Raw genomic sequence first — 22,708 nt, 5'->3', positions numbered from 1 at the left:
AGGTTAATAATATTGTGAGCATCCTTCATTAATATGTTTGTTTCCTTCAGAAACGGTAATGATATTCTTGTAATACAGTACAGCAGGTCACAGAGCTTGCATAATGTCAGCTTGTGCATAACAGATACTAAAGTATAATCCTTTTATGAAATATATGTGTGTGTATATATATTTCTCTCTCTTTAAATCCAAGATACTGATTTTCCCAGAAGGCACCTGCACAAACCGATCTTGCCTGATCACATTTAAACAAGGTGAGAGATTTTGTCCCATTGTTGTTGGAAAATAATATGTGATGTTAATTTGATAGTTGTAGTAAGGACTGTACTTGTGAAGGTACATCATCCACAACAGCGCTGTAGTCATCACTTACATTATTAAAGTTTCAGTGGCACTAAACCCACTCTTTTATATTAGTCAGCTTACTTCTCTGGCTTGTGCTATTGTGTTGGATACAAAATATCTACGACGTATATGGTTGGTTAGTTGGGGGATTTTCTGGGTACAGTTTTCATCTAATTTATTTACTCAGAAACTCAACGGTGATTATTATGAGATGAATGTATGAACTTACTCACATGATGTTCTTTTATCTCAGCTAACAGTTGGGCTGTCTTAGATTCCTGTAAATTATGCCATGCAAGACTTAGAAACCAAGTTACGAAATGTCTTTGCATAGTGCTTAGGAAGCCAGGACAACAAATCATTTTTCACACAGAAGCATAATTCATTGCATGGCTGATCATTAGATTGTTGTGCTGTCCTTCAGTTAAGAAAGGAGAACAACATGACTTTAACTGTTTTACAGTATCTTGGGTAGAAAAGTTACAAAACCACTACTACATGCTCAGATCCATATCACTTGTGATGATCAGAACACAGAGTGAATCAGGAAATGCTCAACAGCCCTGTGAGCATCTCATCCTTTGAAATTAATGCCTATCAGTGGGGAGATAATGCACAGAAAATGAATTTCAGCAGTCCAGGAATCTTAGGCAGCTTTCTCCTTGAAATGGAGCCAAACCCTCTTCTGTTGTGACATCTTACTAGTTGTGCTGCTGATCTAAAATAAAAAACCAAAAACCCAACCTACAATATACATAAAATCCAAACCGAATAACAAACAAAAAACTGAAGAAGAGCACTTCTCATTCTCCTTGCATTTTTAAAAATGTCTCCTTCCAGGTACTATGTCTGAAATAAATCGCTTAAAGCTCCCAATTGCTGTATTAAGCTTAGTTGTAACAATCAGTTCTAATTTGTGGCTGCAGGCGCCTTTGTTCCACAAGTCCCTGTCCAACCTGTGTTACTCCGATACCCCAACAAACTGGTAAGCAGAACATTCTTCTCTGACTAACTAATAATACAGAAGGCAAAAGTCTGACTTAAGTGGTACCCACAATAAATACTTTGCATTGTCACTGAAGAGTATATTGTCCTGAGCTTTAGCATTGAAGAGCTCCTGGAAGCAGCCAAGCTTCCCAAGTGTTACCGTGGTGTAGTTGCTATTCTGACAGTGAAAAAATTACTGCTGGACTTCTTGGCTAAAGAGGGGAGACAGGAAAGTATTGCAGCGGAAGTTGGAAACTTCCTGCAGTGCCATGGAGCCTGTACTTTGAAGTCTGAAATGGACCCAACTTCCCTGTTAGTCATCATTTTTGGTTAACCTCAAGACAGTCTTACTGCAAAGGGACTTGCAGAGTTTCTGAACAGAGGCAAAGCTGAGCCATGCAGTACATCCAACACCCCTCCTCAGGAGGGCAGCTTTGCAGATGTTCTTTTCATGCAGCATTCCTGGTGCGGCTCCACTTTACTCCACGTGTAAGGCTGGGACCTTTTCAACTTTTTTTAAATTATCTGGTCATTCAACAAATCCAGGAAAGACCAAACTTTCACTTCCTAATGTTTTGTTAGGATTAAAAATATGGTTGCTATTGTTGTTATTTGCGAAGACTCCTTTGTATAATCCTTTTACAAATGAATTTCAAAAATTAACCACTCAAGGGGATTGGTACCGCATTTCACTGATAAGATTTAAGGATCTGCCAGTACACACTGTAAAAATAGTGTATAAGAAGTAATAAATACAGAGTGAGAAAAAAAATTTTAAAAAAAAATCAAAGAAAAAGCAGGATAAATTATGCAGAAATGTCCTTAGGAAGTAAATGAGACATATTTATGGGAATGCCTCTCTAAAGGGATGGGTAAGGCTCACTGAAAAAGTCTTACTAATTTTTCTTTTCCCTACTTCTGTTATTTAGATCAGAGTGAATGATTTACAATATCTAACTAACTATAAATGTTATTCCCAATTTTTTATAAAAGTCTGCCATGCTTACTTCCAAATTTTTAAGGCAAGGAATCCTATCTGCCTTAACACCTTTATTTATTTTCACTACAGGACTATAAAAACATCATCCACTTTTACTGAACTTGTGCCTGTTTTAAATTGTAACTTATCTGCTGGCTAACTTTCATCTGGTTTTATCATACATTTCTGTGTTTTATTTTTTCCTTAGGATACTGTAACCTGGACATGGCAGGGCTATTCATTGTAAGTTTCTTAATCCTACTGAAAATTACATACAGAAATTTTTCCCCTGTTGCTAAACAGTCTGCCAAACAGATTCCACTAAGCCAAGACACATGTTCTTCTAGATGTGTTTTTATGAGAGGGAAATACCTGGGGATAATGCCGTCATGCAGTAGATTTCATATCTGAATGGCTAGAGAAAGGGTTAGCAAAGGAAAGTATTATTTCCAGTTCTGCCACTCTTTTTTTTTTTTTTTTCCCTCCTGTTTCGTACATTGCACTAGACCAGAGGAAAGAAAAGTATTAAAAAGCCTTCACAACTGCACTGCAAATACGTCAGGAAAATACTTTTCAAACATTCATTAAAATGTGCACGTTCAGAATCCATATACCACATTTTCATGTGGAATATGTAGTGTACCTAAGTACAGTAGTTCCAATTTACTAACATTTATAAGGTAGCTAATTTTGAAACATCTGGACTAGTGGAGCAGATCATAAGCACCTTCTAAACTATCATTATAAATATATATATAAAATCCTAACATCTGCACACTTAGACAGTGGACATGATGAAAATGTCCATTTCAGTTTCCCAAGATTTTTTGCTGTTAGTACTACTGCTGTTACATTTATCAGCATACTGGGACTAAGGAACATTGCAAATTCAGTACATACTACAGATTTCCTCTATGGAGGATTTATACTGGAATATTAAAATAGAGCTATATCTTCAGTTATGATAGATGGATAGGAATTGGCAAAGAAAGAAATGAAATCAGAGGTATTCCCATGGGAGGGAGGAGGCTGCCCATTCACTCAGAATGGAGAAAAGCTCTAAGCCTGGTGGCTGGATGGTGAAGGCTTAAATCAAAACCGGTGAGCAGGTGAAAGGAACTGCTTAGCAAAATCATGAGGAGAGAAGAGATGGATGGAGAAGAATCTAGAGATTCTTAACAGAACTAACTGGAACCAGGAGAATATACCCTGCACAAGCATGCAGATCACAAAATGCAGAACTGTCTCACTCTTTGTAAACCTTCCTGGACATTGTGGCCAGGACGGGACAGTACCAGTCTCCTTCTCGGAAACCTCCTGACACAGTTTCTGCTTTTACTTACTGCTTCTGTCTTACTTTTGTGCCTTGCTGGGAGGAGTACCTAATGTTATGTGTTAGAAAATCAAGCATTAAGAGTGGATTTGTGCAGAAGATAGACAGGATCCCATAGGTTCTCTTGCCTTTTCCCTTTCCTTTTTTATTTTGTCCAAAACAAGACCAAGAAAGACTGCCTGAAGGTTTTCTACTATAATATACCTGATATAAAGATCAATGTGCATTGCTGCTTAAAAATTATGGTGAAAAGAACAAGTCAGAAGTAGAAGTGACTGTGCTTAACCTCTTTAGCAGTTTCTTCCTCCCCCTAGCTTATCTGTTGATCGTAAAATTTGTGACTTTTTTAAAAAGCACTGATGGTCCTGACCATACTGACACTTCATTAACACATCTAAGTAAATGCTACTGTAATTTGCAAAATGACTAGCAAATACTAACCAATCCAGTTCTGCATAAAGAAATTACTGGTCCTATTTTGTAGCTGAGAGAATAACAGATAAAGTAAAGCTACTTCTCAGAATCAAAGCTCTTAAAGTTTAAAATCCAGTATCCATGGACCTCTTCAAAGAGAGGGAGACATTTTAGTGGACAAAGAGCTGTACAGAATTGTTAATGTGCATGAGAGCAGACAAGTTGCCTGTGAGCAAGCAGCAGCTATATGCAGAAGCCCTGTAGAAAAAAATGTGAAAAGCAACTTTTTGGGGAACTTCACTGCAAGGTACTTAAAAACCTTGCCTAATATTGGCTTTGGTTTTTTGTGCTTTAAAAAATTTCATCTACTGACATGGAAATACTTTTGTTTTAAATAAGTAAAACTTATTTTTCTTCCTCTTTGCCTGCAGTAAAGAGCTGTGCATAATGACACTGTGTCAGATCATCACAAGAGTAGAAGTTGAGGTAAGAATTGGAAATATTTTTGTACTAAGATTCAGCAACCAGGGAATTTCTGCTTTAATATAAATGCATTATTCACATTATTAGTCACTTTTAGTGAACAATAAACAAATGTCTCAGAAACAAGAACAAGAATCACAGTGAGTAATAGATTTAATTTGTTGTCCACATGTATGTATCATTCTGATGAGTTTCTAAAAGACAGCTGTAAGAAATGTCTTTATTCTTAAAGCATTATAGAATGACTGTTAATTTTCACCACATGAATTCTACAGATGTTAAATCTAAGAATTAGAATACATTCTGTTAAAGGTAACATAACATCATCTTTTTCCCACCTCCCCATTTCTCTGATTCCTTAAAGGAACCTTCTCTTCCTCACCATCTTGCCACACTGGACTCTCATAGATTTCTACAACTAAGAGTTCATTCAAGTACTTGTGCTAAGCCTCATATAAGGAACCAGTTCCCGTGCTCATTAAAATCCACTGCACAGCACAGAGACAGATGAACGACAACTGAAACAACATCCACACTTCTTAATGTGAGCACCCACACTCTTAACTGCTCCCTGTCAAAGAGGCAGCGTTCAAAACACATTCCTTACCAGACAACAAAGGATTGTCAGTGTGGACTAAGTTGGTTTAGGAACCTGAGGAAGGGGAGAAAATGACACATTTTGCTGTTTATTTGCAAAACATAGAATGTAGCAAACTTGTCCAAAGCTTTGTGAATACAAGCAAGTGTTGTTACTGCTAACAATTGGCAACGTAGTCTGTGTTGTGGAACAATGAAATTCATTTTAAGGGAGCATCCTGTTACTGTATAGCGCATGCATTAGACACATATTTGTAGAAGGTGTAATCAAGAGATATTTCTCCGAATAATTTTCTTCAGAAGGGCATAGCTATATGATTTATATACGTGGGAGCAAGAAACAGTTAATGTAGCCCTTCCAGTAGAAGGGAGAGCTTCGTTTTCCCCTACCTCAGAGCTGAACTCAGACTTCTCTGTTAGAAAATAAAGTACATGTTCCAAGAGATGAAACTGAAACACGAAAAAATTTGCAGTTTTCACAGCAGCATGTGTCCTCAAAATGAAACTAATTTCTTAGCTTCAGTGCTAAAGCCTTTCGGTTTCTAAAAAGAGAAGGGGCAGGTTTTCTTGGGGAAGGAGGGAATCCAACTACTCCTCTTAGAAGTGGACATTCTGTTGCTGTCCCATCCTGTGAGCAAGTAGCCTCTCCACTCCCATCAGTCTTGCACTGTCTCTACCCACTGTGCAGAAGCAGTGATGGGCTCCAGGGCTGTAAGTCCGTGTCCAGTCCAGCTCTAACACACTGGGATATTGAACATGAAACTGAACCTGGCAGTGAGTTTTAGGGCTGCAAAAGATACAGCATTTGGCAAATTCTGTAAGAAGACAGACTAGGTCACAAGCAGATCAGAGAAATATTTTTGCTGCTGAAAGAGGTGAGAAGAATTTTTCTTACAGGATTAAATTTGACTGGGAAGGTGTACTTGCAGATAAGCAGCTGAGGGTATGAGATCATGCTGCCAGTGCAGGAGGTCAAGAAACCAAATTCTTGCTCCTTAGCTGTTGTTTCTGGCAAACAGGTTTTATGGGTAATTGTAGGGGGGTTTTTTGAAGGGGATGAAGGTGGTGTTTAAGCTGCCAGGAATTTACTTTGCTCTGTGAACAAGACCTCAGCCACAAGTGAAGTAATGACCACTTTCAAGACCATAACCATGTTTGCATAGATAAACCTGGAGTTACGACTTCATCTCACCCAGTGACAACAGAGTTTTCTGTGTCTGTACTGTGTGCCTGTGCTTTCTCAGTTTAAGAGTTACGTGACTTCTGAAGGGGAGTTGTAATAACCAGGACCCTATTTCAGACCTTGAACAAAGCTGGCAACTGCTTGCAGAAGGAATGAAATCTCAAATATTCCTATGAACAGCTGGACTCCCCCTGTCCTTACAGGGGAGACAACTTTTAATTATAAACATAGAATTGTTATGGTTATTTGACAGATAACCAATTCCATAAACTCACTGGTTTTAGTCATGAAGAGAAAGCATTCCTTAAAAACAAACTTTAAAAGACTGTTCAGGATGAACTGTGCTTATATGGGATAGTTATCACTATAATAATGCATCCACCAGCAACTGCAGTATAACTAAAGCAACATACTGACACATAATTATCAACTGTCTTCCAATGAACCATGAGCAGCAGCTTATTTTGAAATTGTTGTATTCTAGGAAATAAGGGGAGGTTGCAGAGCAGCAGAACTCAGATAAATGATAACCATAGCTGAGAAAAGGCGCAGTAAACAGGGCTGTGAGCAAATACTGTAGACTGAAGCAGAAAGAGCAAAGCACTCCTCCACACACACTACTTTGCAAACAGATGCTGGTTCATGCCACAATTGTTCATCTAGAGGCTATTTTAGTGAAAAGGTACTTCCAGCTTCTTACATATTAATATTGAATAAATCCTCAGTAGTAAACATGTTGCCATTTAGATATCTGGGGTATTTCCTCGGTGTGGGAGGAGAGGGGGTTGTTGGGATTTTTTACCTTCTGCTTGGGAGTTCCAAAATTTTACAGTATTGTATCCAGTTAGTATGCTACTTACAACTCAGAACTATGATTCCTTAATGTTTTTATCATGGAGGAAAAATGTACAGGAAACTTAGCAGTCACATGCTGACAGATACAGTTAACAGGTTCAAGGTAGGACTGCAGTGCGTATTTAAAAACATTAAAACTCTTACATACACTAGTCCAATATGTAACATCATTTATAAAGTATCTTTGAAAAGAAGTGTGCAGTATTTCAAACTCACATTCTTACCAGTGCAGCATTTAATCTTCTAACTAATTATGCATTTATTATACTTTCCTTCTTTGGGGGGTTGATTTTTCATATTAAAGAAGCTTCTACCAATCCTTAAGAGGTAGTTTTGCAGTAAATCTTACTTGTGTGGGGAGGGCAGAAGAGCCAGAGCAGTTTCTAAAGCGGCTGAGACCTCTAGCGCCCAGTCCCTTCATTGCATGGCTGATGTTTTTCTCCTGTTTTTCCCGACTCAAACAAAAATAAGAAGTTGCTCATGTTCCTGGTAACTGTTGAATTGATTGGATAACTCATCCCTTTCAGTTTCTGCCTGTTCATGTTCCTACTGAGGAAGAAAAGAATGATCCAATACTTTTTGCTAACAGAGTCCGACAAACCATGGCAAAGTAAGTAATCAATCATCAATAAAACCTTTGATAACTGTTCTTTTATATCCAGCAATTCCACATATAGCCTAGCCATAAAATACAATTTAGTGAAGTCCCAGGTATTATATATAGGAATTGCTCTAGATTTTCACTAAGAGGTGTCAAACTCCTATACTAGATTACCCTGTTTTGACATAGAGCATAAAGAAGGTTGTCTTACACTGGAATATAGTATGTTCAGTTCATAGAAAACTGGAATAAACTGATCTCTTCTTGCTTGGCAAGGCTCAGTGGGTGGTGGTTTGTTCTCCAGCATAACTGGGCTGCATTTACAAGATGGTAAATGTTAAAACCTTGTGATGCTGCCATAATGTAGTTTAATTGTGTGGTTTCACAAAATGGTGTGTATTGCTTTGTCCTACTTGCAGCAGGGCAAGAGTGAATTACCATTCGTTTCACATATCAGAGAAGAGAAACAGTCAACAAAAAGTAATTTTCATATAAGAAATTGATTTTGCTTTTTCCTTACTTTTATTTCAGTGCTTTGAATGTGCCAGTCACTGATCACACTTTTGAAGATTGCAGACTGATGATTTCAGCAGGGCAGTTGACTTTACCCATGGAAGCTGGGCTGGTGGAGTTCACCAAAATTAGCAAGAAACTCAAGTAAGGGAAGTTTTACCTGTTGGTAGGGTAATTACTAAAGTGCTGCAGGTGTTGATGGCCATCTGCCAAAGGTTAAATAACCAGAAAACAGACTTGGCCTTGTATAATACAGTGTATTTATGCATAAAAATTACATAAAGTATAAGGAAATCAGAGATGAGGAAAATCCCAGTAAGGAGTAATCCCAAGTAATTTTTGTCACCAGTGTTGCAGGAGGAAAGATTGTTCTAATCTTTTATGAACTTATCTCACCAAAGGGTGAAAGAAGTAGAGCAGCACCTATTTTAAGGACTTGATGGTAATCTTGGTGCAAATTTAAATTGCTTTAGTGGTGAGGCACTGGCAGCTTGTGGCAGGAAGTAAAAAATCTTATTTCCAGCCTGAAACTTCAGCTGACTGTTCTTAGGTTTACTGTGTAGCCATGTGTCAGTAGTGATGTCAGCTTTTTCTGTCTGGATACAGTGGAATTTGAGGACTGAGCCATGCAATTATACAGTAACTCCATCAAATAACCTGGCATGGCTGTGGTGAAATCTGGATGTGTGTACTAAATCTTGACTTATTATTTATGTGCTGTATATCCATTTATAGAACTCCATCTGGAATAGTTACCTGGCAATCCTAATTATTCTTACAGAGGTGCAGTGGTGTGTTTCTGCAGAGATCAGACACTTCTGAGGCTCTAGCAGTACTGCTGTTTGGGTAGAGAGTTTGCTAATAGAGCTGAGACCTGCTCCCTCTGTCAAGGAAATACTTACCCTAATGCATGATGCAGCAAAATATTGCTACACCTGAATTTATGGTAATAAAAAGCTCTCTGCTGGAGTAGCCTAGTAACTGGACAGACAGTTCTAGGTTTGGGAAGTTACTCTATGGAAGTTTGACATACCCAAGCATAGAACTGCCTGCTTTTGATATTAATAACCAGAGGAGAGCAGTCCTTAATTGCTGATTTAAAGTAAAATATCTGGTCTGAAGTAAAGCATTAGAAATGCTGTACCCACATGCCCTGTTTGGCAGTTTTCATCTTTGAACACTGTAATAACGCCTACTGAAATTCCATGTGTCCGAGAACTGCTGTATAGAAATATCTCCTCTCCCTCATGTTTGCATAGCCTAAAATGGAATCATATCAGAGAGCAGTTGGATACTTTTGCTGCTATTGCAAGTGCTTCCAAAGGGGGAAGAATTGGAATTGAGGAGTTTGCCGAGTACTTGAAGCTGCCTATTTCAGATGTCCTCAGAGAGCTGTTTCTACTTTTTGACAGGGTGAGTAGTTGGTTAACTGACTTTTTGACAATATTTTGTTAGAAATCACATCCCAAAATGGTATTTATTATAATTCATTATGTCCAGCATAGTAAATGATTCTTGGTTAGCAGTTTCTGTAAGCAAAGTAGGTGACTCTTACAGTTTCGTTCATAAGTTTCGATGGAAAAACATTTATCAGTTTCTGCCTTGTGAGATGGCAGCCATCCCTTGGACCAAGTTGCTGCAGCAGTATCAGACAATAATCTTTATGCTGGTAATAGCTGAATATTTTGCCTACCACAGATTTTGATCTTATGTACATTTTGATAGCTTAGTTAGCTGTTGTAATTAAGTAGATAATTTAAGGCAGAGTGAAGCTAACTGGAGTGTTAACTAGAACACTGGTGTTTCCCCCTAGTCAGTGCTAATCTCTCCAATTTTCTACTTCTCTCTGAGGATGATAAAAATGGCTGCATTTCTGACTATACCAGAAGCATCAGTGACTAGAACAGAGATAGAATTCATCTTCCTTCTAGGCCTCCACATGTGCTACAGTGCACACAGCCTGTTGTCTTGAAAGTGTCTGGAAAGTGGACTGGAGGTTTCCTCTTACCGTAAGAGCTTTCCCAACTCACCATCACTCTTCCTGATCAGTTAGCAATACACCTGTCCTTGGGAGGCCACGGTCTATGCTGTTTAAAACTGTTTCAGGATTTTTCCAGATAAAAAGTTTTTTACAGGCTCTAAAATAGGGCAAGAGTCAGATGTATTTCCTGAACTGCTGAATGCCTTGAAGCTGTAGCAGAGCTAGGTACTCTTGCTTTTGTCATTCCTGGCTCCCCATCTTGGACCATTGGCTCTTGAGGCACTGAGTCCTGAAGCACAGTACATACATCAGAAATGTGCTGTGGCAACCATAGTAATTAAGGGCAATCAGGACTCCTTTCACTTTCTTTATATGGCACAACATCAGTGAATAGAACTAGTGAAGTAATGCTCAATTCACTAAAAATTTAAGGGAATAAAAGACTGTAAAAACAAACAAGTGCAAGGCTGCATTCACCTTTAAGGAGATCAGCACAACTGAGGAAGAGTCACGCTCATGTAACAAGGCCGTTTCCCAATTGCTTCAGGTATGAGCACAGGCATTCTGAAACTTCTGCTTTGTGGCTTTCAGCCTCATTATTTTTTTCTCTAAAATGGTTCCTCAAATCACATAAACATAACTATGCAAAGAAGACGAGAAATAAAGGCGTATCAACACCTGACAGAAACTAGTGAGACTTAACTCTGGCAGCCAGAGACATGCACAGACATGGTGAAGTCTAAGCATGCAGATAAGTTGTGTTTTGCCCACGCCCAAGTCAGACACAAAACAGCTTCAGAGAGCTACAGAAGCACTGGATCTCTGAGGAACTCTCTTCAAAAAATCTTCACCATGTTCCTTGCTAAAGCTTTGCTGAGCGGAGGAAGTGGTAGTAGTCGTGGAGGGAGCCTTGCACGTGGGCTTGGAGGTCTCCTAACAGGAGGTGGAGGTGGAGGGAATATTGGAGGACTTGTTGGAGGTCTCGTCAACCTTATAAGTGAAGCAGCAGCTCAGTATAATCCAGAGCCACCTCCGCCTCCTCGCAATCATTTTACAAATGTAGAAGCTCAGGAGAGTGATGAGATCAGACAGTTTCGGCGCCTGTTTGCCCACCTGGCTGGAGATGATATGGAAGTGTGTGCGACAGAGCTAAGGGACATCCTGAACAAAGTCCTTTCCAGACACCAAGACTTGAAGACGGATGGCTTCAGCTTAGACACCTGCCGCAGCATGGTCGCCGTCATGGACTGCGATGCAAACGGCAAACTGGGCTTTGAAGAGTTCAAGTATCTGTGGAACAACATCAAGAAGTGGCAATGTGTGTACAAGCAGTACGATACTGATCAGTCAGGTACTGTCGGGAGAGCTCAGCTGCCAAATGCTTTGAAGGCTGCGGGGTTCCACCTGAACGAGCAGCTGTGCCGGGTGATTGTGCGCAGATACGCCGCCGAGGACGGCAGCATGGATTTCAACAGCTTCATTAGCTGCCTGGTGCGGCTGGACAGCATGTTCCGGGCCTTCAAGTCTCTGGACCGAGATGGAAGCGGGCGTATCAAAGTGACCCTTGAAGACTGGCTGCAGCTGACCATGTATTCGTGAAGGCGTGGCAAAGAAGCAGCTTTGTCTGGAAGATACATGTGGAAGACTACAATCCTCTGCTATAGAACTGTAGTCTTTCCCTGTGGTCTTTCTACGGCACATGCAGCTAGTGGTAGATGGCTCCGCTTCAACTGTAGTGATTCCTCTTGTGCATGCACTAGTTTGCTTTTCTGAAGGGTTTATGTAGGTTATTGATTGGGCAGTTGCATAAATATGTCTTCAGAACACTAATTCTAGACTCTAAGGTTAGGGGATATGTTGGAAAGATCAAAGCTTAGTTGTTTTTTCATGTAAAGTGGCTGGTATATGAGTATAACTATTGTATAAAAAGCTCCTAAGTTTGGTGTTGATGTTGCTGTTCTCATTTGTCAGCAGTCACTAAGCTGGAATAAAGGGCACTTTGCCTGAAGGCAATCACTGGTAAAGAGTCTAACACAGTTATTTCTAACAAGGGGAAAAACATTAGAGTTGCAATAACTGTAATGATTAGGGAACTTACATAATCATTCCATTTCCTTTCTGCTTCTGCTTTTTCATACTTGGCTGCTGAAGCAAAACCTGAGTGGTCCTGTCAGTTCTATCCAGTGGCCAGGACAAAACTGAACGCTTACATGAGGCTACTTTAGCAATGATATTCTCCTTCCTACAGTTCTATGAACTAGTCTTTTCTCTCTTTCCTTCAAGCCTAAGTATAAAGCTAACAACTTAAAATACTCCATTTATATTTAGAGGAACTTGAAATAATTATGCAGTCACATAGCAGACAGCCAGCCAAAGTCAGCCTCTGGCTATCTGAGTTAAATTTCATCAGGGTGCAGCATGCCACTCAAGGTAGTTATGCAGTTCTGGCTAAGATGTCAACTTTTGAGTAAAAAAAATTTAAAAAAAAGTTGATCAAAACAGCTCTTGAGCAAGGCAGATTTCTTGGCAAGGCTCTGCTGCTTTAAACGAAAATTGTCTCGGGTGTGTTCGAGCTGGCTGGAATGTGAAAAGATGAGTTAAATAGGCAGCCTGGCACTAGAGGCAGTCTCCAGATGTGAGAATCCACCCAGGGACACAGCAGTGACTCATTGAGAAATACCACACGATACCTGAAGGCCATCTGCATGTTAATGGGGTGCTGTGGTTTGGTTTGGTCTGTAGATTTCCGTAGCTTTGTTTTCTAAATCTTGCCCTTACACTTGGTAAATAGTGTTTTCCAAATTGATGAGATACCCTCCCTGGTATACTTGCAGAAATCTTTTACTTGAAACTAACTTAAAAATTTTGCCCAGACTTATTTCCTCCTGTACTTTGTTTAACAGCAAGCTGGGTAACAGAAAAATATTCATATTGTCCCAGATCAAAGAGGTCAGTTCCTTCCGAACAGCATTCATCCTTCTCCCAATTCTTCTGTGTGGAAAAGCACAGAGTTATCCTTTGTGCCACATAGTGCCACTTGGGCTCTGAGTAATAGAAAAGTGAGCACGAGGTAAAGTGAGATACCTCCTCAAAAGGATTGATGAAGTAATACTTTATACTGCATCTGGCTTGCAGTTCCTGTGCAAATCTAAATGGAGAATGCTCATGACAATGCAGATTTCTTGTTTTCCAAAGTCAGATTTACTGTATTCTATAAAAAAGCCAACAACAAAACCCCAGTTACCATAGCATGCTATAGTGAAAATAGTAGCAGAGAGCTGGCTTCCTTAAAGAAAACAAGAGTTGTTAAGGTTACATTATGTTTTGATTAGTTTGTGTAGCGTAACTACAAATACCCAAATTCTGATGTTCTACTTTGCCATTTAGAGAACTGGAGCTCAGCTCACACGTTGCTTCCTTAAAATGTTCTTGGGTACATAGGCTGCAAACACAGTTAGATGTGTGTAGAAAGACAAATGCAAATGCTTTTTGCTGTGGTGTTACACAAGCACTGAAGGTTTTACTGCATTTTCAGTTTAACTCCCATCTCTTTTTCCAGGCAGCAACCCCATCATTTCTCCTTAACCAGAATGCCAGAGCATTTGGAAGTCAGCCAGTGTCCTAGAGTTTAGTAGAACTAGTCACAACATGATCTTGCAAGCATAGTAACTGTATTTCCTACTAAAATGGCTGAAGTTCTGTCTATCAGACTGCACTCAGTTTGGATTACTGAGTTTTAGCACTAGTGAAAATAATATGACCCTTATTTTGTCTTTTTTCTTCTAATTTCCATGTGCAGCCACAGCTGTGTTAACTTCTTTCAGAAGTTGTTTTTAATAAATTATTTTAAAGTTTACTTCCCAATTCTTTTCCTGTGATACATATTCTTAACTTTAAAACTAAATTTTTGAAATATTCTAATCACATCAAACAATCCTTTGCTAAGAATACAGTGTAAAAAACTGTCCAAAAATAATATTCTATGGAACTTTGAACAATTATTATCTACACTCTTGCTTCAGTTGTTTTAAGACTTTGTGTTTGTAATGTTGCACTTCAAAGTTAGATCTATTATCTCTGAGAACTACAATGCAGATAAAATACTTAAAGTCAAACTCTGCACCACAAGAGCACAGATTTGTAAATAAAATTACATGTATTGGGCAACGTTGTCCTTTTCAATGATTAAAAAACTGTCAAAAGTTATAACCCTTAGACACACATGAAAGTAACTTGAAAGTTCATATCTTTTTCATATCTTTGCTCAAAAGTTTCCCTGAAATTCACAAGTTTCTGAAGTACAAAATGTTCAGAGGTTGCACGTCTTCAAAAAAGATTGGTTAGACCATCAACAGAAAGAAAATAGCAGTTGTCTATGCAAAAGAGTCCTGCCTTGGTTTTGAAGGCTGAATAAAATTCTATCTTAGAAGTTTGAAATCCTGTGGAATGTATAGCTTGATGATGACAAGTTAGTAATACTGATTTTGTTACATTACTACACATATTTTTTTAATCAAGAACTATCTCAAAATCTAAATTCAATTACTAAAATCCCTGTTTTATAGCACCCAAAATTTTCAGAGTGCTCTACAGAGCAGCCTTAGTATTCTCCCCTGGCATATTGCAGTGTTCAGCAGCAGAAAACCAAGAGCAGAAAGGTTAAGGTTGGTATGCTCAAGTGGGCATTAGAAGTTGGTAGGAGAGCCAGAAATAGAATCCTGGTCTGGCTCTTTGCTGCAGATTTACCCAGGAGATCAACCCTCTCTCACTTGCCTGAAAAAGTTTTGTGCTCTTCTCAGATGTAGGGACTCCACTTTTTAAGAAAATGTTTTTCTTCTTGAAATGCACAACACATTATCCACAAAGGGAACTCTGCTTTACACTTCAGTTTGCTTTTAAAATATTTTTGATGAATGCCCTTATTGTGAATACTCAAAACAATGAACAACTAGTCATCTCTATTATGCATCATTAACTGCTCTGTGTCCCACCACCTAAGATTTGCAGGTGACTTTTTCCCAGACAGATGTTTCCCAAAGCACTCAAGAAACTTCCAGTGCGGTGACAGAAACACTACTGACATAAGCATAGATTTCATCAGGCATCTGCCATTCTCCCTATCTGCAAATATAATGTAGCTTACACAGAATTAATCACAAATCCCATCAAAGCAAGCTTCAAATGTTTTGTTGATGTAGCTTTGTAGTTAACACATTGAAATGTTTGTTCAGATCAAAACTGGAATTATTACAGAGGCTGTTCCAATGAATTCCCTGCCTTTCTGGCTTAAAAGGTAGGACAGTGCATTGGCTCCCAAATAGCATGTGGGGCAGTGCAAAGGCTTCAAAGAAAAGCTTAAGATAAACCAAGTAGATTTGGTTGTCCTTTCACTGACATATATTTTATTGCTGAAGGTTCAAACTCAAAGCAACAGCCTCACTCTTGGCCTGTTGATTCTGGGCTGTTGCATTGGTCTCTGAACTTCAGCAAGTGCCAGTGCTGCATGCAGTCCTACAGTTAACCCAAACGTGGATTCCAGTTATTCCTAGAGCCTTCCTGAAGTCCTTGTACTAAAGAAAAACTTTTAAGTTGTTTTAAATCTTTGTTTGTAATTTGTTTGTTCATAAAATATAAATCGATATCCAGTTTGTAGCTATTAAAAACATGTATATTGCTACTCCAGCCTTACCTATTTAGTGAGCTGTTAGGTTTTTTCCAAGAAGAACAAAAACCTCTAGTATTGTAAACTGTCTTAGTGCATGTTGTGTTTGATTTACAGAATAGCTTTTAAAGTGATTTGCAGTATTAACTGTAACTACTGCCATGCATGTTTGGGTTACAGAATGGAGATGGCACCATCGACTTCAGAGAGTATGTAATTGGTTTGTCTATTCTTTGTAATCCAGCCAACACAGAGGAGACTATTCGGATGGCATTTAAGGTAAGTTCAATTTAGTGTAAATCTACAAACCTGACAAATCAAGACTGACTGTAAGTCTGTTAGCTTTCAAATCATAAGTTTATAGCTTCAATCTGTTATGCAAATGTGAGTAATTCTCTTAAACCAATTGACATTTAGAGTGTGAAAGGGAGGGGAAGAATTGCAGGCATCATAGAAAAGAGTTTCAAAAGCCATCTGAAGGCACTAATGAATATGTAACTTGGCAGGCTAACTCCAAAAATGATTCAGGAGCACTTGCAGGATTTTTGCCTGAGGTTTTTTTCTGCTGTGATTCTTCAGTGTCACAATAGATGGAGTAATATCCTCTTGTGGGTCAAGCCTCACTAGAGTCATTGTTCTTAACAAAGAGGAGGGGGGGAAAAAAATCAAGGGCTATTCAGGACTGGCACATTCAAAATTGGGCTGCATCTAAGAACTCCTGGCTTCTCCTGTGGTGTCCAGTCATACAAGCAGTAGCTGCTTTTCCATCTCAGGTACATGCAGGCAGTACATGACCAGGGATGCCCATGTGGTGAATCCTTGGCTCTTTTTTTAGTAGCTCATTGACACAGATCCAGTTGTTTCAGCCATTAATCTGTTTTACGAACTCTGTTGAACAATATATTGCGCTCCCGCTCATGTTCTTCATGAGCTGGGTGCTTCTTAGTACTGATGTATATACTTGGGAAGTACCAGAGATTTTGTGGCAATCCATTATATCCACTGGCTTCTTTTCATATAAGCACTAGAGCTGTTCAAGGTGATTTGTGGTTTTTTTAGGGATGTTTTATCAGTACAGATTCCTATGAAGAAGCAAGCCTAGCAGCTGTTGTTGCTGTTCCATTGTGTTGTTTCCTAAACTATACTCTTCAGTATCTTAACAGGTGTGCTGATTATAAAATCAGTAATTTGTTTTAATTTCCAGTTTCAGCACAAAACAACTGGTTAAGCTGGTAAAAGCCTGTTTCAGTCTAAAATGAAACTATGGGTTCCTTTTGCTACTTGTTTTCTGTGCCACTAAATGTCTTTTCCTCCACAATGGCAGAGTTTGCTTGTAGCAAGTACTTAAGAATTACAGCCATCCATCCTTTGTATTTCTCCAGGGGCGGTTCATAGCAGATGTTTACTGTCACTGCACTGGGAATGATGGGATGACCAGTGTACATCAACTGCCTGCATTCCAGGAACCAAAATTCCTTGTTAATTACAATAATTCCTTAGTGGGTGACCAATCACATACACTAAAATTTAGATATATTATGTCAGAACATAAACTATGATAGCAAGTTTAATCTGAGAACAGATGTGCCATAACCTAATGAAAATGGAGACTAATATCTTAAGATGTTCCAGTATAGACCGGCTGAATCCAGTGGACCCTTAGCATAGCTCATGAGGACAATATACATACACCTTTGTTTATGTTTTATCAGTTTTGTATTATTTTGACCACTGAACCAACACTGTGAGGTTTGTTTGTTTTGGCAGAATGTTCTATTCCCAACTACAGCATGGACATTGCTCTGCTAAGTGTCTGCTTAGTCTTATTCCAGGGAAAATGCCCAAAATGTTTTGCAAGATGAAGCAGCTGAGATGCAGCCAGGCTCTTGAAATCCCAGGCATTGTTCACAGAGCTCCTGAATGCTAGAAAGCCACTATGAGTGGCTAATGTGCACAGAGGGTTCATAGGCAAAATGATGCCAAAGGACTTCTACACATTCTGTCTCTTCCAGCTCTTTGACATGGATGAGGATGACATTATAACAGAAGATGAGTTTGCTTCTATTATTCAGTCAGCACTGGGGCTGCCTGAGCTTGATGTTTCCTTGCTCTTTAAAGAAATAGATGCAGATGAAACTGGAAAGCTTTCCTATGGTAAGTTATGTCCTTTTGTTTTGTCAACAATACTCTGATAGTCATATTGACAGGAGGTTTCTTTTTTTAATTCCCTGAAATTCCCTGATAGTTCTCATACCTTGTATCTGGGGAGAACTGTTCAAGCACAAACCTAGATACTTTGTCTGATACTCCTGGGTTTTTTTAGAGGGAACTAGCTGGAGATCAGCTTCAGTAAAAGAAGCAGGCACTGAAATTTTCTTTGATTCTGTTGCTGCACTATAGCATCTGTGTTTTTTAATGTTTTTCAGAGGAGTTCAAGAACTTCGCACTCAAGCACCCAGAATATGCCACGTTGTTTACTACATACATAGATCTACAGAGACACCAGTTAGGTATGTTTGAGGAGAATGACACTGAGCCACTCACAGGCAAACACAGCCCAGTTAGGAGTACAGCCCTAGTCTCAGAATTAACACCACTTGCAAGAAATAAAGTCTGTCCTGAAGGCAATGAAGAGGATAGCTCAAGTACCTCTGACAAAAAGGATGATTGAGAAGAGTTAAATAATTCAGCTCTTGAATTCTACAGGATTTTTTCCCTAGCTGTTCATAAGCACAACTGATGTAAAATACAGATGGAAGTTATAATTTTTAAAAAGTTCCTTTTTTTATACTTTCATGTCAGGAGGAGTTATTGCTGTTTGATTGTAAGGGGAAAACCACTGTTCAGTCCTTAATGTCAGTATCACAGTACTGGGAATGTTGTTCAGTGTCTTCCAAGTTCATGATTCCACAAAAGTAACAGGTATGCTAAGAGGGGTACGAGGCTCCAGCACTGCAGTGACCTCTCAGAATGGAGACTGAGGAATCCACTTGTCTAAAAACAAGTGGAATTTTTGGTGCTGCTCAATTCCTCTACATCCCCACCATAAACTAAGGGGAAAAAACTATGCCAGTGTTTTAATTTGCAGTATCACTTAGCCATTCTCAAGTTTCTGAGTTACAGAAACACAAATGAGTTACAGGAAGCTGAGAGTTGAAGATAATGATTTTTGGCTGTCCTTAGATTTCCCTTAACTACTTATGAACCAGAAAGCCTAAGCTTCTGAACAAGACATGCTGGTTCACTGATGTTAACAGACACCACTTTAGGCCTAAGGGCTGGTGACAGATGGAAATGGCTGCACTTCTAACAACAAAAGCTAATTGGAATTCCAAGATAGCAGCTTACGGTCTAGAGGAGAATGCAGACAGTAAGACCCAAGAATTAATGGACTATTTCAAAATAAATACAATGTTGTTTACAGTAACAACTGTTTAGGATCACATTGGGAGGAGCATTTCAAACTTCAACGTATTTTTAATTCTCGCAATTATCAACAGAGGAATGTGACCTTGCTGTGCAAAGCTCAAAAGGCAAATATGCTGTCAAGCCATAGTTCTAGTACTTAGTATCTACTCTAAAGTTGTCTCCTAGAAACCATGTTTGCATTACTGTGCCATTACTCAATGTGTTCTTGGGGTTTGGTTCAAAACCAAGCTCTGTCTAGTCAATGATTTGAGTATGTTTTGCCTCAGTCCTCTCTGGTGCCCTGGAAATTGGGCCTTTACCTTTTTGCATCCTTCCTCTAAATGCACTTTCTGCCGTATTTAAAATACGTAGATACTTAGGCAAATACTTCTCAATAAAAAAGTTGGAAAGGATGAAATGAGATGATATTTTCAAGTTAAAACTTAGATGAGCAAAGCCTAGACTGTCTACTACCAATAATAACCAACTTGCAGCAGATTTTCATATGTGAAATGGTAACCTCTGCCTCTAAGTTACTTCTTGCAGTCTGGCCACAAGCTCATTGCCATGTTTTACCTTTCTCTGTTTATAATTGTGCCTCTCCTGATGTTTCATGTGCTTAAAATAAATCTATATTTTTTAAAAGACTTTACTTGAACAGCTGTGTCTTTTTAGTAGAGTGGGAAGGGTAGAAGGGTACTTTGTCTACCATAAGGGGCTGGGGGGAGGTTTCCAGGAAATCATGCTTAAGATGTCTTACCTTGGTAAACTCAATGCCACCTGAAGTTGGCATTTTCAGTTCTTTGTATGATGGCACTTTGCCTTATGGTAGGGCTGGAACAATAGGACAGGACCAATGCTCCTCCAAAGAGTTACTTCTGGTGGCTGCCTCAACAAGAGGGAATATGATACGAAGGTCTTAAAATTCATGGAGAGAGACCTCCATTTTTGGATGGAAAATAAGACAGCACCATTTACATATAAAATGAGTGACCTCAGCCACAGCTGAGATGTAACAATCATGGCTTTGTGTATTGTGAACATCAGGAGAGTATTTTCTCCCAAGTAGAGAAGGAGAAACAGGAGTTACTGTACAGTTAACTGGAATACATGTTAATTCTTAGGAAGGATGCTTTTTTAAGCAAAGTCTCAGCTTTTCAACCAGCACTAATCTTTTCAAAGATGACGTCTATCCCAATGAGTAAGAAAAAAGATGGGTGGGCGAAGATGACAAAGGAAACCACTTCAGGGTCTTGGGATGCAAAGGCTGCCTTAGACACACTCCTGCTGAATCCAGCCACGTTCAGCACCAGGAGCTGTGCTGCCCAATAGGCTCATCACCTTCAGTGATTTTATAAAAATCTGCAAGTCACACAATCCCTCTGAAGCTAAAAATACTATGTATATAAATCTACCTATCCCAGTAGTTAGAGGAAAGGCCACAAATGGGTTTGGTATGTAGCAGTGATTCAGCCATGGTCCGAGGAGAAATTAGCTAAACACTAGAGACACTAACTCAATAGACACACATCTGCTGGATGTGCGGGAAAGGAATACATTAATTTCTAGGCATCACTGTGCCTCAGGGAGCTTTTAAAAGGACCAAACTAAAAGCAGTCTGCAATAAACAGGCATTACATTAAGTGGCAGAGCAGGAACTAAACAGAAGGAGAAGGTTAAAAATACTGAACAGAAAATGGCTCTCAATCAGACATTGAGGAATGACACCTTTCTGCCTGAGACTTCCTGAGATGTGAGTTCGTAAGCCTACAGGCTGCTTAAGGATCACTGCAAGTCCTGCACAGCATAAAGGTATATTTGGTCCCATGTCACCCTAGGAAACATCATTTATTTAATCAGCACTTCTCTTTCTCTGACATGGATTTGATGATAAATCCTTCATGGATACAAAAATAAGACACTTTAAAATATGCAGAAACTCCAGCAATCTTAACAAGGGTAAGAATCAGACATGGACAAGTCTATTACAAGAGGAAAACACAACTTACTCACAAGAATACAGGCCCATTGGGATGCTGCTATTCATGAAGTTTGATAACTATATACACTATGAATAAATCTCATTTACTTTTTTTAAACCTAGGCTCCTTTCCTGAACACATGAAAGGCAATGTTGGATCACCTAGAAAAGTGAACCTTCTTTGTTCACCCTGGAACAAGGAAGACACAGATACTGTAAATCCTATCTGTTTAAGGAAGGTGAATCAACAGGGTCTCCACTGGCCACACCAGAGGTTTATTTCTGAGACAAAGATCTTTCAACCCAAGAAAATTAAAACTAGTTATACTTCCTTTGCTCATCAGTGTCACTGCCTAAGTGGAAACAGAGATGACACATCCAGGTTTCATGTCAGGTTATACTTCTATAAGATCTGGTCCTAAACTGCCAAAATCACTTAATTCCTGGCTGGTTGCTGTCCATCAGCAGAACTATAAGGAGCAGTAACACTTTGATGGAAAGCATCTGAAAATGGCTCTCCTCACAGTCAATAGCTGTGCAGCACCAGTCAGAGTCACCAAACCATGGCATGACTGCTGCTCCTGAACTCTTGTGCTCATCTGCATCGGAACAAGTGAGGTGCCAAATCATGTTCCCACAATGTTCCTGTGAGTGTTACATCCTCTTCCTCATCAGCTTACTCCATGGCATGGGGGATGCAGGGGAGGCAAAGTTCAGTGATTCCTAAATGGTTTGCAGGGGAAATTTTGCATGACAGTTGTGTGCTCTATCTGCCTGTTCATCCCTTCTCAAGAACCCAGCAGGACTAAGAGCCCCAGGCATCCAGCCAAGGGTTGTGTTGTCTAACAGCTCTAATGACCATTCATAGAAGAGCTGCACAGGGTGAGGGCTGCCTGGCCACATCTGCCACCTCCCTTGCAATTCCCATCTAAAACAAAGTATTCCCTGGGCATCAGAAGTCTGAGAAACATTTGTCAAGACCTTTCTTCTATGGTGGTCATCCCACCAGGGCCCTATTCCTGGGTAATTCCTCAGGCATCATGCCAGTGCAAATAAATACTCCATTCTGCCTGAGCAGGCTTCTGGTGGTGTTTGCATAGGTGCCAAGATCTACTCAGAGCCCATGGATGTGGAAAATAGGGGCCTGAAGCTTAGAAACGAAATGTAAAAAATGACCCTACATACACAAACACACCCACACTCTGGACAATGCTGGGAACTGTTTGACCGCAGCCTTCAACAAGGAATGCAGCCTGAGATTTCATGCTGAGAGTTACACTGCTCTCACTTTGAGAATGCCATAGAAGAAATTCTAAAGAAAGGCTTGGGAGGTTGGTAGCTACACTCTGTGTGATTTGCTGGAAGACTGGACTATGGTCAGTGCCC

The 22,708-nt window shown here is 39.5% G+C and overlaps 2 protein-coding genes across 2 annotated transcripts in view; both read left to right on the top strand.

Moving 5' to 3' along the window:
* The window catches only part of LPCAT2 (lysophosphatidylcholine acyltransferase 2), a 29,946-nt gene extending 9,957 nt beyond the window's left edge, over positions 1–19,989 (top strand). The window contains exons 5-14 of the mRNA XM_039558395.1: positions 194–254; positions 1,272–1,330; positions 2,520–2,554; positions 4,490–4,544; positions 7,704–7,786; positions 8,309–8,434; positions 9,550–9,703; positions 16,114–16,212; positions 17,946–18,087; positions 18,360–19,989. Coding sequence (XP_039414329.1) covers positions 194–254; positions 1,272–1,330; positions 2,520–2,554; positions 4,490–4,544; positions 7,704–7,786; positions 8,309–8,434; positions 9,550–9,703; positions 16,114–16,212; positions 17,946–18,087; positions 18,360–18,604 — 1,059 coding nt within the window. The 3' untranslated portion in view covers positions 18,605–19,989. The remainder of the gene's footprint in view (positions 1–193; positions 255–1,271; positions 1,331–2,519; positions 2,555–4,489; positions 4,545–7,703; positions 7,787–8,308; positions 8,435–9,549; positions 9,704–16,113; positions 16,213–17,945; positions 18,088–18,359) is intronic.
* On the top strand, positions 10,410–12,295 carry CAPNS2 (calpain small subunit 2). Its single transcript, XM_010396601.4, has one exon. It carries the CDS (start codon positions 11,001–11,003, stop codon positions 11,868–11,870), a length of 870 nt encoding a protein of 289 aa, XP_010394903.1. The 5' UTR covers positions 10,410–11,000; the 3' UTR covers positions 11,871–12,295.
* Positions 19,990–22,708: the final 2,719 nt, after the last annotated feature.

This window comes from Corvus cornix, chromosome 11 (genome assembly GCF_000738735.6).
Source record: "Corvus cornix cornix isolate S_Up_H32 chromosome 11, ASM73873v5, whole genome shotgun sequence".
Classification (NCBI taxonomy): Eukaryota; Metazoa; Chordata; class Aves; order Passeriformes; family Corvidae; genus Corvus; species Corvus cornix.
This window is presented reverse-complemented; position numbering and strand designations above follow the sequence as displayed.

Excerpts from the sequence above, each read along its gene's own strand:
- CAPNS2 (XM_010396601.4), top strand. The coding sequence starts at position 11,001 with ATGGTGAAGTCTAAGCATGCAGATAAGTTGTGTTTTGCCCACGCCCAA.